General features: G+C 45.9%; 2 protein-coding genes across 9 annotated transcripts in view; one reads left to right on the top strand and one right to left on the bottom strand.

Moving 5' to 3' along the window:
* The window catches only part of TEX10 (testis expressed 10), a 46608-nt gene extending 42309 nt beyond the window's left edge, over window positions 1-4299 (top strand). For all 3 annotated transcript variants that reach the window (XM_027549772.1, XM_027549773.1, XM_027549774.1), the window contains 2 exons: window positions 2677-2887; window positions 4083-4299. In XM_027549772.1, the coding sequence (XP_027405573.1) occupies window positions 2677-2887; window positions 4083-4196 (325 nt within the window). In that variant the 3' untranslated portion in view covers window positions 4197-4299. The remainder of the gene's footprint in view (window positions 1-2676; window positions 2888-4082) is intronic.
* Window positions 4214-18315, bottom strand: part of INVS (inversin) — a 137531-nt gene continuing 123429 nt past the window's right edge. For 2 of the 6 annotated variants that reach the window (XM_027549770.1, XM_027549771.1), the window contains exons 14-18: window positions 17614-17724; window positions 17007-17103; window positions 9394-9623; window positions 8612-8683; window positions 4214-5913 (exon numbers count right to left, since the gene is read on the bottom strand). In XM_027549770.1, the coding sequence (XP_027405571.1) occupies window positions 5738-5913; window positions 8612-8683; window positions 9394-9623; window positions 17007-17103; window positions 17614-17724 (686 nt within the window). In that variant the 3' untranslated portion in view covers window positions 4214-5737. Of the gene's footprint in view, window positions 5914-8611; window positions 8684-8737; window positions 9232-9393; window positions 9624-17006; window positions 17725-18315 lie in introns of those variants that run through there. The other 4 variants (XM_027549765.1, XM_027549769.1, XM_027549767.1 and 1 more) reach the window with 3 other exon arrangements.

Genomic DNA, 18315 nt, shown 5'->3' with positions numbered 1-18315 from the left:
CTTCTGCCCTCCTACACAAGGTAATTGTGGGATTACAGATAATGAGAGTGCCAGTCAAACTACTGGGAGCTTTTGATTTCACAAGTGCTAACCAAAAAATCGGGCTCGACCAATTGAGGTATTCAAAACTGTGGCCACAGTTCTCTGAAGAAACTGTTGTGTTGTTTCCTGGACTCTGTTAATAAATGAAAGATCTGCTCTTCAACTGAGCCCTCTTGTCTTGTAGATAATAGTCTGTTCTTTTCTATGGTTTTTGACTCTTTTCTCTTTGTTGTCTTGAAAGTCAGGTTATATCCTAGTGTAGGTTTGTTATTATTTACCCTGCTTGAGACTTAACTTCACTCCTTTAACCTGAAGACAAGTGTTTTTTTTTTTTCAGGTATGGGAAGTACTGTTTTTATCTCTATTATCTCACCCACTGTTTCTGTTCTCTCCTAAAAACTCCTTTTAAATATAGGGAGCATCTGATTCTGTCCTCTCTTAACATCTTCCATTTTGCAAATTCTTTAACCCTTCTGTTGAGTTTTTATTTTGTCAGCTGTTGTTTTCCCTTTGATCCGTTTTGAGTTTTTACTTGGTTCTTTGTCATTCTTGCTTATTCTTCATTCATTGGTGTTAAATTTCTTGTCAGTTTGTTTTGTTCGCTGTTTCTCTGGTGTGGGAATTCTGCCTTGTTTTGGGGAGCAGGTCAGGCTGTAGAAATTGTTTCTCATGGGGTTGAAGAAACAACTTCATGTTTGGGGTTGTATAACTTCTCTGAATTCATCTGTTGTGAGAGTCTGTGGAGACCTCCCTATGGGCAGTTTCACATTTGCCTTTTCCTGGCTTCCAGCTCTCTGCAGGGAGCCCAGTTCTGGCTCCCAACCTTCTATACCTGGGGCTGAAGCCTTATCTTCCAACGCTGTTGGCTGTTGAAAACGAGTCCTAAAATCCCACGTCCAGTTCTGTGCCCCTGTGTATCAATAGGAGTTCTGTCAGTTTCTGGCACCTAGAGAGTTCACCATTCTAGCTTTTGAGCTTTGCTGTATTTTTTTTTTAAGTATATTATCCATATTTCTCTGTGTTTAGGGGGTGGAGGATTGGTTGGTATTATCTGACAAGAATATATCAGAAGTTTGCAGTTAGTGGAACTCCTGAAAATTATATATGAAATATTGGACTTTCACAGTTCCTTTAGAGTGGTTTAGAGCCATTGTTCTCTGTTGAGCTAAAATCTCAACTTCATTGGTTCTGGTTCTGTCCTTTAAATAATTTATAGTTAAGTACAGTTATTTTTGTACCATGACAACTCTTAGAAAAACCTAAGAATGACTCTTCAAATGGTTTTGCTTCCATCATTTGTGGTTCCCCAGGTCATCTTCTTTTTGACCTGACAGTTTTCTTTAATTGTGGTGTATGAAGGTGAAATTCTAAACCACTCATCCCCTTAGTATACTTAATTTGTTATGATGTAGAATCTATGAGTCCTTTTAGAAGTTTTGATCCAGTTATTTGAAATTCACTCAAGTTCAAGTAGAAAATGAATATATTGGGTCATTACAGTAGTGACTTTTTTTTTAAAAAAAACAAAACCCCAAAGGGTAGGAATTGTGCAGGTAGGAATTTGAAACCCAGGCAGAACCAAAGCAGCTTTCTTTAGTCTTTTCTCTTCTAGATTGTGTGGTTATCATCTCTGTGCCTTTGCCTCATCATTAACTGTGTCTTTCAGTCTGACTTTCTCTTGTACACGGCTGTCCTGACCTGGCCGTGTGTGGGTCCACAGGCTGAATAAAGTCTCCAGTAAGAGGATCTGGTTGCCTTAGGATGGATTCAGTATCCACCTTTGATGCAGTTGCTGTATGTGGACGTGGGAAGGAGGTCAGATGGTGAAAGGTTTGCTGCTTCTGTGTCTAGAGGTAGTCAGGTTTTCTTACAAAGTCTTGAGACTGGGACGGTTATGCACTCTTGAAACCGTAACAGACGAAGATTAGAGCCTTTAGCAGCCAGTGGACTTTTCCTCCATTTAATTGACACTTTTCTAGACTGTGGTTAGACCATTTACTGCTCTCATAAAACATTTCTGTTCCCGTTCTATAAAGTTACCAAAAGAATGATGCTCACTGAAATTTGGATTTACTGTCTCTGGTCCATGATAGTTCCCTGACTGGCTATTTTCTCAGATGCCTTTTGGTTCCTTGTGAGCACATATTTGTCTGCAAATTTGCCCTGTTCTAACACACTGAAGAAGCTCAGAATCCAGGTCAGGGGCTTAGAGTTTCATGAGGTTCTTTTCTTATTCTTTTACCAGTGGGATATTCTCTCCCCTTTGACCTTTGGTATTGTACAGCAGTTGAATAATGTTCACTGGTAGAGAATCATATGTATGTACAGGTCTTTCTGTTCTCAGGTGAACTTTGTGTTAAATACGCTCACTAGGGTTTCGGGAATGCCTTGCCCAGGAAAATGCTGCTTGCTGGGCTTTCTGAAACCCCTAAAATAGGGCAACGCAGCTAATTCTTCACTGCATTTGCTTACTTAGCTCTCAATGAAACTCAGTTCTTACTCGTTTTGGTTTGTGGGGTTTTATCAGAAAAGACTTTGTTTCTCATTAAAAGGACATTTTTCCGTCTTGGGAAGTATGGAGAGGGCCCCTCTCCTCTATGTGTCCATTCACTGACAGGTTTCTTTGTTTTGCAGGGACAAGCTCTGGGGGGTCTGTGTCTCCGTCCTGGCCCTCTTGCCTCGAGTCCTCAGGCTGATGCTGCAGAGCCTGCGGGTGAACAGAGCTGGGCCTGAGGAGCTGCCTGTAGTGGGCCAGCTGCTCCGCCTGTTGCTGCAGCACGCACCCCTCAGGACCCACATGTTGACCAACGCCATCTTGGTGCAGCAGATCATCAAGAATATCACAGTAAGAAGCACCAACAGGGCCATCTACTGCTTGTACTAGGTTCATGGGCACGGAGGTGGTTGTGGGAGGCCAGGGCTCCTGCACCTTGACAGACTTCTGGGATTAAGCCCAGTGTGGTGGTTTCTTAAGACTTCCCCTGGCGTCTGGTAACTGTCACTGATTCCAGAATCAGTACTAAAAGCCTTAAAATACTCGAACTAAATTAAGGTGGCAGGCAGCTTAGTTGGAAAAGGTACAGGCATCAGAGTCAGTCTACCTGGATTGTGATACAGATTCTATTGATTGACTATGGTGATTTTGCAAGTTTTCTTTTTTTTTTAAACCTGTCTGAGCTTGTTTTCCTAGCTGTAGAAATGGAAATAGCAGCAACTTTGTTGGGTTTTGTTAACCACAATGAAATCATCCAAGTAAAGTTTATACTGTAACTGACATTTATTAAGTACCCAACAAATGTTAGCTGTCATTAAGGAAATTTAGCAGGAATAAACTGCAGACCTATTTCTCGTCACTTAGATCACTGGAGAGGGGGAAGAAGCTGGAAGTTGTAGGCTTCAGCTTTGTCTAACGGTTCTGTGTTCACCTGGGGCAGGCAGCTCTGTTTCTTAAGGATTCATTTGGGTGTTTTGGTCTGGAGAGTTGAAATGAGGTTTTTTTGATTGGAGGAAGTTATTAATTGGTGTATATATAATAATACTTCAGAGTCATAGAGCTTATACATGCATAAACACAGGATATATTCTGAATCTTGTCAGTAATGGAAGACGAAGCAGAATTCAGAAATAGAAGGAAGTCAAGAATTTGGAGAATCAGCCCATCTGTATATGAATGACAAATTGAGCCCTGTAGAGTTATTATTCTCAGTTGATGTTAATGCAGAAATCATGAGATTCTAGAATGCAGAAGGGCAGATATACAGAGTAAGGGGCGGTTAACGGTGCAGTGTCATCAGTGCCTAGCAGAGGTGGGAGGGAAGAGACCCAACAAGAAACTGGTAGCACTTGTGCTTGAGGATGAGACTAGGAGTTGAACTCCCTGTGGTAATTCCTCAGTTAGGTTCCCTTTTCAGTGAGCTTTACTGTGGTATTTATAGATGATGATACTACTGCAAGGGACTCTTGAGATCTTGTTTGGGTGTGATAAAAACCATCAGGAAGCAGTTTTGGTACCACTCACATTATTCTTATTTTCTTTGCAGACACTGAAGAGCGGAGGTGTGCAGGAGCAGTGGCTCACAGACTTACATTATTGCTTCAACGTGTACATCACTGGGCATCCCCAGGGCCCCAATGCATTGAGTACAGTGTATTGAAAAGGCACTGCAGCACGTCTGTTGGAAACTGTTTATTCACATCTAATTTTGAAGAGAGACTGATGTCATAAATGTTTGTCATTAAAGCTGAACTTTTAAAGAAGCTGTTTATGAACCTTCCTTTGCACTGAAACAGGAAAATGCTTGGGAGTTGCCACTGATACACAGGCTGGCTTCTTGGACTAGCGTGTGATGTGTGGTTAAGTATATACATCCCATAGCTAAGTATGTATAAAATACAGAGCAATAATATGGTACCTCCTGTTATATTCTAAGAAACCAGCTGAATCTTTTCAGCCCCATCTAGGCAAACCTCATTCTTTGTGTTCTCAGTCCCAGTTCATTCAGACAGCAACAGACTAGTTTTTGGTTTCGTTTGGGAGTGGTTGCTTTTCGCCTTGGAGTTGTGTTGTTTACAGAGGATTTCTAGCAGGATTTCAAGACCGTACTCCCATTGTTGTGAATTTTCCTATACCTAAGTGGTAGTTGGTCTGAGCTGCAAAACTCTTAAAAAATCATTTTTCTACTAGTGATTATTATTTTTGTTATAATCATTTTCACAATAATGATGTAATTAGCCAACTGTAAAAAAAAAAATCCAAGTATTTAACACTTTATTGTTTCCAGTCTCTTACAGTCAGGACAGGGGTGGCAGTAATTTTAAAACAGAAGCAGTCCTAGAAATACCTGTGAGCCTAATATGTCTACATTCTTAGTAGCTTTGCCCTTAAAAGATATGAAGAACCCTGTAATCACTGATTTTATTTAAACCAAATGTTCTTCAAGAGCTGGAATGCATAGTTCGCACAGTGCCAGAGGAAAGGCAATTTGACAAGACGGCTCACCTCTGCAGGTCAGGCAGAAAATAGAAGTAGGTTAAGGCCTGAGCTGGCGCCATGCGTGAAGGATCCAGTCCGTAGGCCTGCCAACTGAGGCCCTGGTGCTAGGTGCAGCCGCTGGTGCCCAGCAGGAGGAACGCCGCTCAACGAGAGGACGCGGCAGCCACCTGTGGCCTCCAGAGGCTGACGCGGAAACTAAAACGTAAGCCGTCAACCGTATACCTAGGACAGCCTTACGACCTCTAAAAGCAAACACTGGGTCATGACTCTGGTCTAAAAATTATAACAGGATGTGGTGTCTGTAATGAAGTCCATTGCATTTGACTCCAGAAAAGTAGTGAGCTGAAGGCAGTTGCTGTGGGCCAGGCTCCTCCCCATCTCACTTAGGTTCTTCAGACTGGAGTCAACAAAGCCAGGCTTGCACCAGCTGGCAGGGAGAAATCCCAACCCAGCAGATCTTCAGTGCTCACTTTTCTTAGTTCTGCGTAGAGTTATTATAAAGTCTTCTTTTCCAGTCCTACTGAAGTGGAGGCAGATGGGCAGTTCTGCACAGGTATGGACTACCCTGGTCCTTTCAGTGCAGCTGAAGAATTTACAAAACAGTGCTATGTGAGAGCAGAAGGAAAACATTTCTTTTCAGTTGTTACCACATTTTTAGGCTAATAAGGCTTTGGGATATTAAAGTTGCATAAAGTGTAAAAGCTAATCAGAGAACTTGAAGTCTGCACTAGCTATCCGAGCCCCCCGGGCACAGTCTTCCTCCTTAGGCAGTCGAAGCTTTAGTTTGTTTCTTGATGGGTTAGCTGATTGCAGGTTGTAAGAAAAATTCTGTGATTTCCCACTGTTCTCAAGGAGGTGAATACACTGCAAGTTGCTCACTGTTAAATAACAGATACTCAAATTATTAATGCTGAAGGGCAGGGTGGGGAGGAAAAGGGGTTTAGGTTTGGACTATCCATGGGACCCAATAAGGTGATGGCTGGTTTATGGTAGAGACAGGATGACATCGGCCCCTCCTTTTCCATCCTCTCAAAGATACTTGACATCTTTTTAAGGAAGAACCTTGACTGTGAGGGGGCAGGTGCCTGAGGAGCTAGGACTGGAACATAGGTCTTCAGTTTGCTTGAAATAACCACTATGATGCTGCTTTCTCTGCATCTCCTCTTAACACGACAGTTAAGACAGGATGCTACATTTGGAAAACTCGTGGTGCACTCAACCCTCTCACTTAACAAATGAGGATGCTGAGGCCCCGAGGAGTTAAGAGACACTGTGGAGGCTGTATTGCTGAATGTTGCTCCTAACTTGCTGTGAAGCAAAGAAGCAAGCATGAAAGGTGAGTAGTTTTTTTAAAAAGTTACAAAGGTAATCGTTCTCTTCTGTTTTTATTACTGTTATTCAATAAAGCTGAAGTGAACTGTTTCGGAACTCTGATGTTTTCTGGCTGCTTTGCTGTATATCAAGTCGTCTTGTCCCCTGCACACCCCTCTGTAGGTGCAGGGATATTCTGCATTCATACAGGGGGTACCATTTTTACTAAGCCGTGGTTATTCCATTCATTGGAACGGGATTTTTTTAGAGGAAGTTTTTAATGAGATGGACCCCAAATTTGGGACACCTCTCTCTCTCTCTCTCTCCTCTGATCCATTATTACGCTGCTGTTCTTTGTGGGTGTGGGTGGTTCGCAGGTGGGTGGGAAGACTGGGGAGAAGGCAACTGTTTCCTGGATGCATGTAAAGAAACAGTCCAAGGAGTTTGTTTCTTTGGTTTATCCAGCTAACTTTCTATTCCTTTTAAGAGACAAAAGCACTACTAACATCTCTCCTTGAGTTGAAGGTTAGGAGCCACAATCTGAACTCAGATCTGAGCACCTACAACATGCCCAACAATGCACTAAAGCTAAGTGAACAGTGAACAAAAGTCAGACATCCTTAACTCTATGGAATTCTCAAAGCAAAAAAAATTAAAACTTTAAAAAAACTTTTTGGCTGTGCCTCAAGGAATGCAGAATCTTAGATCCCTGGAGTGGAACCCACACTCCCTGCAATGGAAGTGCAGACTGCCAGGGAAGTCCCTCAAAGCAAAAATTTCTACTCAAGGTAAAGACTAAAACAAACGGCTTGTCTTCCTTGGTTCAGTTGGCCATCTGTGATGCCATGTTGCAGAAACAAATATGTCTGTCCAAGTCATGCCCATTTCATGGAAATTTATAGACATGTATTCTGAATAAAACATGGGCTGCAGCTAACTAGCTTGCTGCTCTGCCCATCAGCCTTATTCACAGGTTAACGATTAATGTGGGTAGGTAGGTGGGCCTCATAAAACCTTTGTCCCCAAGCTTGGGTTCAGGAAAAGATTCTCTTCCGTCCTCATCTATTTTCAAGCCAGTGTAGGATAAACAAGCTGATAATTCATATATAGTTGTAAGAAACTATTAATGTTATTTTGTTTCTTCTGTCTTTAACTGTGAGTCCTTTAACTTAAAACCTCTTACGCTGTTAAACATCTTCATTTTTAAAGATTTGATAGTCTTGGACTTTCTTGAGACAGAGTAAAATAACAAAATACCAAAAATGCTACATCTTAAAGTAATTTTATCTAACAGTTGTTTTTGAAACTATTCTTCAGTTCACTCAAGATAACTAGAGGTGTGTGTGGTTTTTTTCTTTCTTTTAAACCTAGAACTATGGGCCTGATTCCTTTGAGTTTCTAATTGCCCTGATCAGCTTGCCTATGTTACATGAATTGCCCAACTCTTATTAAAGCTTTGGTAGTAATTACTGTCCCCCCATCTCCAGATTTTCCCCCATCAAAAACTAAATGAATGTTAAAGTTCATGCTGACAGTCATTGTTCACCTCCCCAGCTGCACCCTGTTCCCGCCGGATGACTGGATCAGGGACTGGGGGGAGCGTGTTGCCATAGCCACCTATGAGAAACACTAGACTGGCATTAACTGCTGACAGCACTGAACTTATCACCCACGTTTAATGCTGGCATGAATGGAGGGGCCCTGAGTAAGACACTCTTGTCTTGGGCTAAAAAGAACGTTCCCTGAACTGCTCCTGTGTGAGTGAAAGTGTGGACAGTTGAACCTGAGCTGGACCTGCTATTAAAATGTCCTCCTGAAGTGGCCCTAAAAGGCAAAAGCCAGAATTTGTAGTAAAAGGACTTCGTCCCATCTTTGAGGAGGAGATTGTGGACCTTAATGGGAAACCAAAACAGAACAAGAACTCCCAGGATATTACTTTAAAGAATAACACTATTTGTGCTTACCCCTCCTGTATGTGAACAAGTATGGTAAAGTGATCAGTAATAGGTGCCATTTATTATTTCTGCGGGAGGTAATGTTACAGTTTGGGGTTATAAAAATAACTTGTCTCCTCTGAAGAGGAGATGTTTATTGTGATAATTCCATGAAAGGGGGATGAAAAACATGCAGTCCTGAAATCAACTGGCCATTGGAACCCCCTGGCAGTCTGCTCTAATGTCTCCACCTTTGGGGATTAAACAGAAAAGGGAAGTGTTTCTCACATGGTCTCCCCTGTCTGCTTTGCGCATGTAGGGACTGCCTTACCTGAGTTGAGACCCAGCACAGAGTGGGCTTTTGAAGATCTTGTGCGCTGACGTACTTTCCCTTCTTGAGAACCTGAAATCAACCAACAATTATCTGTTTTTTAACCAATGACAGCTGTAGCCTGACCAAGTGCTGAATTTTTGTATTGAGGTAAAGCCTTGAGTTTGCAGGTGTCCACCAAGATAAATTAGGTATGTGGAGAACCACATAGGTCCAGGTCTGGAGATTGTGCTACCAAGGCCACAGATCGGTTTGTGAAGGTGCCTTAACTTTTGTTCTCTCCATCGAGGAGTGAGTCAGGCACTTTCCAGAGCTGAAAGGGTTTCAGTACGCAGCAGTTTATTTGCCAAACAAGCATGTACTGTACTGCTTGGATCCGGGGTGTTCCCATAGACAGACAGCTCTGTGCTATCTAAGCACAGGGAAGGTCAGCATGAGGCAGGCAGGGTCGGCCTGGGTCTGGGATCCTCTAACGAGAATTTAAGGGGAAACCTGGCAGCAGTCTAGACAGCTTGTGTGGTGAGGCTTCCATCAGGAGGCCCAGCAGACGATCTCTTGACAGTAAGGCTCTCTTGGTTGAGATCAGAATGCTTCATGAAACCAATTCCAACCCAGAGTTGCTGCAAGGGAGGCATAAACATGATGAGAATTCTCTTGGTGCCTGGCTGTTTAATAAGTTCCTACCTAAATGGAGGTTTGCCCAATGTAGTTAAATCCTGTTTCAAAATCGGAGGTGACACACTTCGGGGGTGCTACCATAAAGTACACAGAAGGACAATTACCGTAGATCTGCTTGAGCACTGAGTGCCTGGTGGGCTTGGTGCCTGAGCTGCCCTTGGGTGGACTCTTGGTGGTCTTGCTTACTGCCATGGTTTTTGGGGGTTTCAGTTCCAGTTCCTTCCTCCAAACCTGGAGAATCAAAGCCAGGCACTCTCGGTTCCATCTGTCCATATCTCTGGCTCCAAGCTGCTTCACGTGCAGGAGGTGCGACAGGTGTTTCCTGAGCTGGTAGCTGGGGAGTCAGAGGAGGGCAGAGAATTTAAGGTCATAGTACTGAGAAAACCAATGTCGCCTGAAGTTCCTAGAAGCTATAGGATAGTAGTTGCTGAACTCTTGTGAGATTCATTCAAACTCCCATTCCTAATTTCAGTGGCAGTATGTTGTATATGGAGTTCTGTCCCTGTCCATCAGTTATTTGCTGAACTAGGTATCACTTAGATGAGTCCTTGCCAAAGTGGGACAGGCCGATGTGTAAACAAATGAAGTATGAGAAGTACTATGTGAGAGCTAGGAGCTAGGTGGCTGGTGTTTGTGCTGGGTTTTAAGGGATAAGTGAAAGCTTGCTAGGCAGGGAAGGGCATTCTGGGTAGCAGAATTGACATGATTAGAGATGTGGGCATTTGTGCATGAATCTTTACTAGTGGAGAGATGTGTGCAAAGGATTATGTATGTGGTAAGGCAAGGAGGATTGGAGGCTGGGCCCCACTGTGGAAGGAACCAGCATTTGGTCAGGGCCTCCTGTATACCAGGCACCTTGCCTGTGGTTAAGTCTGAAAGTAAACCCGTAAGGTAGACGTTATGAAGCTGACAAAGGCTGAGTATAGAGGGGAACATCATCAAGATGGTGACATAAGTCCATTTTGACTGCTCCCCATCACAAGAACAGCAGCTAATATTCATGGATAAGACAGCAGTGAGAAAATCCTGGAACATGGGGATGAGGCTAAAGCACCCCCTGCTCTAGAGACCGAGACAGATTTAGAAGGGTAACCGTTTGAGCAGCTCCATGCTGACAGCATTGCCTTCCCCCAGGCTGGCACAGCACCACACGGAGAGGTCTGCCCTGAGCCTGCTATGCTTCCAGTGGGAAAAGAGCCCAGGGTGGACATGCAGCTCCCCCAGCATCATGGGTTGCTTCTTGGGAGCAACTCCAGTCTTACTCCATGGGGACTGCAAGGGACTCTGGGACTTAAGTACTGGGAATACAGTGATGTCAGAGAAGGAATGAGGGGCTTGTAACAACCAGCATAGGGATCTTGGCAGAGCCTGCCTGTAGAGTCCAAGTAGTAGTTAAAACCAGTAGCTCTGTTTAGACTCTGTAGAAACAAGATGGCAGCACAGTCTGACCAGGGAGCCCACTGGTGTTCAAGTTTCCCTGATCCAGTTTCTTGTACAAAAAACCTTGCTGGCCTTGGAGCCTAGTCTGACTCTGCCCCAGCAGGAGAGCTGAGTCATAGCCCAGCCCATGGCTGAGTGTAGTTTCTGGTCGCTTCCTGACCAGAAAGGCTGGCCAGACCACCTGGAAGCTGTGTAGCCCAGCAATGCTCAATGCAAAGCAGGCAGAGCCGATCATCCACAAAGCCAACAGCATTGTTCAGCCAGGGACCTTGGGGAGCAGGGCACCTTGAATCAAGATCACGAAGAAGCCACCTTTGGAACCAGTTCGTCACTCTGCCTGGGTAGGGAAAATAATTCCAAGCCCTACCAAATACAGCCTTCAGCCCGTCCAACTGGGGACCTCACCAGAGTACGCTCTTGAAACCCATCCCATAGTCCTTAGAGTAGCACTTGGAAAGAGGACTGCCCGTGGCTTTCCCCCTCTACAGAATAAAACTAGTGGCTGTGTCTGGCCAGGGAATTCAGTGCCCACGCTGGGGCATCCTATCCAACCAGAGCCGGAAGGTAAATCCTAGCTCTGCCTACTGCCAGTCTTGACTAAGTATGCCTGACCAGAGAAGCTGGGCAACTTGCAGAGCCCAACCTACAGCCTCATTTGAGCAGGGAACCAAAGCAGCAGTCCTGTCCACCCACCGCCACACAGTCTTAGAGCTTAGGCAGCGGCCTTGCCCAAAAAGAGAAAGCAAGTCCCACCTGCCCAAGTACATTATCAGCAGACACATCCAGAAACCCAAACTGAGCTCAGTGTTGAAGAACCGTCTCTGCCAAAGCAAACTTGTGAGAGGAGACTGCTTATTCAAATGCATAGATGCCAACATAAGGAACCAAAGATACAACTCCCCCCACCGCCAAAAAAAAAGAAAAACCACAGGTAAATATGATACCAAAGGAAATAATGATATTTTAAGATACTTTATATAAGCTTCATGGTAATCACAGGGGTAAAACCTGTACTAATTACACCAAGGAACATGATAAAGAAGTCAATGCAGATTGATACCAGAAGGCATCAAAACACAAAAAAGACGGTAGGATAAGATGGAACAATGGATCAAAAAAACAAGACAGCAAAACTGCAACAGTATATCCTTACCTACTAATAATTGGGCTGAGGTAGCACTAGTGGTAAAGAACCTGCCTGCCAATACAGGAGACGTGAGAGACGTGGGTTCGATCCCTGGGGTGGGAAGATCCCCTGGTGGAGGGTGTGGCAACCCACTTGAGTATTCTTGCCTGCAGTATCCCATGGACAGAGGAGCCTGGAGGGCTACAGTCCATAGGGTCACACAGACTCGGGCATGACTGAAGCAGCTTAGCACACATGTACCAATAATTATTCTAAATGTAGAAAATTTAAAACAGAACTACCATATGACCCAGCATTCCCACTTCTGAGTATATAACTGAAGGAGATGAAAGCAGTACACTGAAGAGATCCCTATATCCACAGCAGCATTATCTTAAAATAGCCAGGACACAGAATGTCCTATGGACAACAGATGTGTCCACTGAGGGATGAATGAATGAAGTTGTTTTATATGTACACACACAATAGAATACTGTACATTATATGTATTATCAGTTCAGTCACTCAGTTGTGTCCGACTCTGCGACCCCATGGACTGCAGCATGCCACGCTTCCCTCCCTGTCCATGACCAACTCCTGGAGCCTACTCAAACTCACGTCCATCGCATCAGTGATGCCATCCAACCATCTCATCCTCCGTCATCCCCTTCTCCCACCTTCAATCTTTCCCAGCATCAGGGTCTTTTCCAGTGAGTCAGTTCTTCGAATCAGGCGGCCAAAGTATTGGAGTTTCAGCTTCAGCATCAGTCCTTCCAATGAATATTCAGGACTGATTTTCTTTAGGATTAACTGGCTGGATCACCTTGCAGTCCAAGGGACTCTCAAGAGTCTTTTCAAAACCACATTTCAAAAGCATCAATTCTTTAGCACTCGGCTTTCTTTACAGTCCAACTCTCACATCCATACGTGACTACTGGAAAAACCATAGCTTTGACTAAATGGACCTTTGTTGGTAATGTCTCTGCTTTTTAATATGCTGCCTAGGTTGGTCATAGTGTTTCTTCCAATATATATATGTATTATATATATATACACAATAGAATATTATTCTGTCATAAAATAAAAAGAAATGCTGCCATTTGCAGCAACACAGACGAACCCTAAAGACCTTATTTCAGATAAAGGTAAATACTGTATTATTTCACTTACATGTACAATCTTCAAAAACAAATCCAAAGAGAAATCAGATTTGTGGTCATCAGAGATTGGGGGAGAGGAGCTGGATGAACATGATCAAAAGGTGCAAACTTCCAGTTATAAGACAAATAAGTACTGGGGATACAATGTACAATGTGATGACTATAGTTAACACTTCTTTTATGACATATGTGAAAGTTTTAAAAAAGTAAATCCTGAGTTCTCATCACAAGGGGAAAAACCTTTTACCTATGTGAGATGATGGTGTTCACTAAACTTATGTGGTAATGGTTTTATAACATATGTAAACCAAGTCATAATGCTGTACACGTTAAACTTACTCAGTGCCACATCTCAATTATATCACAATAAAAATTGGAGGGAAAAGGCTAACAGAGCCAGGAGAAGCCAACATTCAAATCAGTGCTTGTCTAGTCCAGCAGCCAAACACTGCTAATGACTTGGTCTCTACTCTGTTCTTGGTGGGGATGCTCAGAGATTTCTAAGAACAGTGGCAAAGGTTAAGAGCTGAGTCTTACGAAGACCATTCTGCGGGAGGGTGGAGCCTGGGTGGGGGAGCGGAGGGGCACCAGGGTGCTGGCCATATTTACCTCTGGTGTTTTCCTTCCAGGGTTTATCCCATGTGCACTTCCGAAGCTCTTATTGAGCCCTTGGCTGTTGTGCAGCCTCCCAGGGAAGCCGCACCAGGGTTCATTAACCACAGCTGATTAACTCCTCCTGGTGCGCCCACAGGGAGCTGCATGCCCAGTCTTAAAATACACCAGATGGGACAGAACCTTCTTCCCAAGTGCTCGAAGCTCTGTGCAGTGCTTGGTGCAGCCCTTCCCTCCTGTCCTAAAGGCTGATCGCAGTACAACTACAGCAGTTCTTCCTTTCTTTCCCCAGAGCATGACAAACCATGGCACCCCTTTACTAGAATGTACCATGTTTTCAAAAAGCCAATTATAGAGAGAAGTAAGCGTTATGGGACAACACGGCTCCCCAGTTCAATTCTTCCATATCCCCTGCTCTGCGAGCGGAGGCTGGGAACCGAGGGGTTGGCTGAAGCTGTAACAAGCTGCCACCTCACTGACTCTGGTGTGGAGACTGAGTCTGTCCAATGGTCTCATGTTCTCAAGGAGAATGTGCACTCCTGGTTTGCTGAGAATCCAAACACACCCAATGGTCCCTTTCAGCCTGGGTGTAGGGCTCTTGTGATCCAGCTGCTCCTTGCTTATTTACTTCAAAACATGCTGGAGAGGAGCTGATGGGAAGTGCCTTACACAGCAACTCCTCGTCACCACAGCAGCTTCCCAGCCCAGCTTGTCCAGTATCCAGTTTCAACCTTTAAAATAGTCAAGCCTTGACTGGTAATAAAACTCACATTCTAGGACGAAGTTTCATTTTCTCTGGGTCCCAGGTTCAATCTGCTCACCCCGTCCGGCGTGTTTTCAGCTGGCCCGCCTGCTTCCCTGGGCATATGTCCTAGGACGGTGACCTGAGTTTATGGGAGCTCATGTGCTAAGCCTTGCTCCCCACCCCTGCCCTCAGGGCCCCTGAGGGCACCTCGGACACCCCACCTCATCCTGGATGGCACTGAGGGCTCCTGGGCTTCAAACAGAAGACAGACACGGCTGTAGCAGAATCAATGAAGGGGTTTGAACTGTCGCTTGGCACGGGACTTGGCACAGTGTGCAGCTTTCCAGAAACCCTTTGGGAGCTGATGTCCCAGGACTCAGAAATGCACAGGGTGCAACCAGAGGGGCCTGTGTGCCTGCCTCCCCAGGTGGGCGCACAGACTGGGAGTCCACTGTTCCTGAGGAGAATGACTGAAGGCTCATTTGCTGCTGCAGACACTGGCTGACAGGACCTGTCAGCTGCTGACTCTTCAAAGGAGCCAGAGGCCAGTCTGACAGGCAGGCCCTGCAGCTGGGGAGCAGCTGTGGGACCCGACATGGCAAGCCTCACAAGCTTGTCTGGATCCCAGGTTTCAGCTGAGATACTTAACAATAAGTTCCTCTGGGATGGTAGCCAGTGTACATCCTGGCAGAACACCCAAGATGGGGGAGCGAGGACCCTTCCTATCTGTGGCTTCAGAGGTCACCGGTCTGAGTGGAAGGCCAGTACTGGCACATACCAGCTCTGTAAGCGGGGCTGGCTGATGAACCTCTCTGTGCTTGTCTCCTCCACCGTGGAACGGGGGAAGATGAGTGTCCCCGGTATCCCTCTCAGGGTTACTGTGAGGATTACCCGAGTTAATACACGTACAACTACTTATAGCAGTGTCTGGCGGGAGTGCCAGATGAAGGCAACTGCTGGTATTAGTAACAGTGATAACAACAAACCCCACAACATTATAAAAACATGTTGATGCAGTGAGACCATCCAGACAGCCTGCTCTCCAGCCTGTTCTGAGGTGAACAGCGTGAGGTTGGGCTGTGCCTCCATTATTTTGACCACGGCACACACTACCTTCACAGAGAACCTAAGGGAAAGATACCTGGACTTAAGTCAGTTGGAACTTCGAGTGCTGGATCTGATCATTAGCACCAGCCTTGTTTCTTGAGAACGTCTGCTTGTCTGAAAAACAGGGATACGAATCCCTGTCGTGTCAGCCTGTGGCATGGTTGGGAGACTGAGGAGATCAGGCACGAGGTGACTGTAAGCAGGAGCCTAAGCAGACAGGAAGATGCCCTACAGTGATGGCCGTGCAGGCCCCAGGCAGCTCGCTGGGCTCTGGGTTAGGAGACTTCAGCACAAAGATCCTTGAGGCTTCTCCCTGGACCTCCCAAGACACTCAGCTCTCCCTCTGCCAGCGTTAGGGTCTCTGGCACTTTTATCTCCCAACAGGGGCATTGATACATGGCACGCCCCTGCTCGCACTGATCTGCTTGCTTTGTTCCCCCATCAAGCTTCCTCTCTACCGAGGCGGAGACCGCATGGCTCCCACCTGCCCATGACAGTTCCGGCCCTCCCCCTGTGGGTGTGGTCATCACTGGAAGGCCTGATCTGGACTGGGGCCCAGGGAGGGCCTGTGATGTGAAAGGGATTATGAGACATGTGAAAACCTGAAGCAAAGGACTTCCACAGTCTTCCCACACTTACACCCGGGTGTATTCGTCTCAGTACTTCAGGAAGCCCCTCCACCACTCCCAGCGCCCACTCCACTTTCTGAGCTCACACAGGTTTCTATGATGACTCAGTCACTCGATGCACTGTATCTAATGCCTGAGTAGTAAAGAGGGAAAATTATCTTACATGTGCAGTACTTTAGAACTTACAAAGCACACATTATCTCATTCCAGCAACCTGTCACAAAAGCAGGACAGGTTGCAGCAATTGTTAAACACCATTTTACAGAGGAGGAAACCGAGGGTCAGGGAGGCCATTGCTCAACATCGGATAATGTGTTAGAGCTTCACCTGAAACTCAGGCTTCCTGGTTTTTCATTTACACCCCACTATCTTGGGTCCTTTCCTATCATTCTGGGTAAAAACACCTTCCAAATAGCTTAATATAAATTATTAAGATCTAAACATGTGGGAATCTCATAGGTAGGCTCAGTAAAGTTGGCCTTGTCAGGCCAGCACATGCAATCCACTAGAAAGTATCACAGAGGGCTTTCCTGGTGGCTCCATGGTAAAAAAAAAAATCCACCTGCCAATGCAGGAGACACAGGTTCAATCCCTGGTCTGGGAAGATCCCATATGCCTCAGAGCAACTAAGCCTGTGTGCCACCACCACTCAGTCTGTGCTCTAGAGCACATGCTCTGCAACAAGAGAAGCCACCGCAGTGAGGAGCCTGCCCACCACAACTAAAGAGTAGCCTCCGCTCGCCTCAACCAGAAAAAAGCCCATGCAGCCATGAAGACCCAAAGAAGCCATAAATAAATAAAACTGCATATAAAGAAAGTGTCCCAGAGCAGAGGGAGTGTTGCGTCAGGTGGAGGACAGCCACAGAGCCAGAGCTGTGGTGGCGCCCTGCCTTCATACCTCCTCCAGGCCCGCTGGATGATCGCCGCGGCCTTGTTCTTCCTGCGGAACAGCTCCTTCCTGCTTCTTTCTCTCTGGATGATCTGCAGCCGCAGCTCTACGGGGAGAAGGTCAATGTTCACAGTCTGCCCAGGGAGGGGACCAGGAGCCGGATCAGTCTCCTTGGGTAGCCGAGTGTCTTCAGACCGGGCCGATGTCCCCAGCTTCCTGACTCCTGATCTCAACACCTCTGTGCTTGGTGGCAAATCTGAGGAGGTCCCTCCTGCGAGCTTGTCCTGTGTCGCTGTGTTCCTTGGTGTCCGGTGGTGGAGAGGACTCTGCCCAGGGTGGACCACTTCCCCCTTGGCACTGCCAGGCCGGCTGGACCCGGCCGGGGAGCGCCTCCCTCCTCTGAGCTCCTGGCTGCGCCTCTTCTGGGAGGCACGCATGGCCTTGGGTGCTGCGTCCTGCCGCCGGCTGGCTTTCCAATGGCTGTCCTGCTGTGGAAGGCTTGTGGCTGCCCAGCTGGGCTCCTCGCCTTCCGCATCGGGCCCAGCCCCCTTGACATGGGAGGGCTGCTTGGAGGAGCCTTTCCCCTTGTCACAGTGCTGCTCACCAGCTGTCTCACCTCTGGGCTTCTCAGCAGGGCAGACTCCTGGACGCCTGTTCCCATCACTGCCTTCGCTAGGACTGAAGTGGACACAGGCAGATCGGCCTTTAGAATGTTCTCTGGCTGTTTCTTGGGGAGACAAGAAAGAAGGGGAGGAACCATTATTGTCCAAAACTTGGAGGGCAGGGCAGTTCTGCCTACTTGTTCACCAAAAAAATATTCAGACTTTTCCTTTCGTGTCACCGTGATAGTGATAGTATGATTAGGAAAAATTGTTTAACTTCTTTTTCTAGTAATGGTAGGTTAGACAACCTGAAAGCCTTCCCCTATAGAAACCTAGAAATTCTGACTAAAATATAATAAACGTTATTTTAAAAGCACCACAGTGCCTTCAAGAAAAATAAAAGAAATCCCTGGGGGCCAGAAACAAACAGAAAACTGAGAACTCTAGTAATAAGCTTGTGAGCTGATCCAGCGACTGTCAGGCAGGTGGTAGTGGCGAAGTGGGCGATGGCTGGTCTTATTAAATAACGGATTGTTTTAACATCCAGATAAGAACAGAAGACAAGCCTTGCAGGCAGAAAGTTAACTGGAAACAGGACACTGCATGAAGTCAGGACTCATGAGACAGTAAACTCTTGGGAAATGATAATCCAGATAAAAATATCTTCCCAGCACTGCTGCTGCTGCTGCTAAGTCGCTTCAGTCGTGTCCGACTCT

This window comes from Bos indicus x Bos taurus, chromosome 8 (genome assembly GCF_003369695.1).
Source record: "Bos indicus x Bos taurus breed Angus x Brahman F1 hybrid chromosome 8, Bos_hybrid_MaternalHap_v2.0, whole genome shotgun sequence".
NCBI classification, from domain to species: domain Eukaryota; kingdom Metazoa; phylum Chordata; class Mammalia; order Artiodactyla; family Bovidae; genus Bos; species Bos indicus x Bos taurus.
Note: the sequence above shows the minus strand (reverse complement) of the source record. Positions and strands in the feature narration are given on the sequence as shown.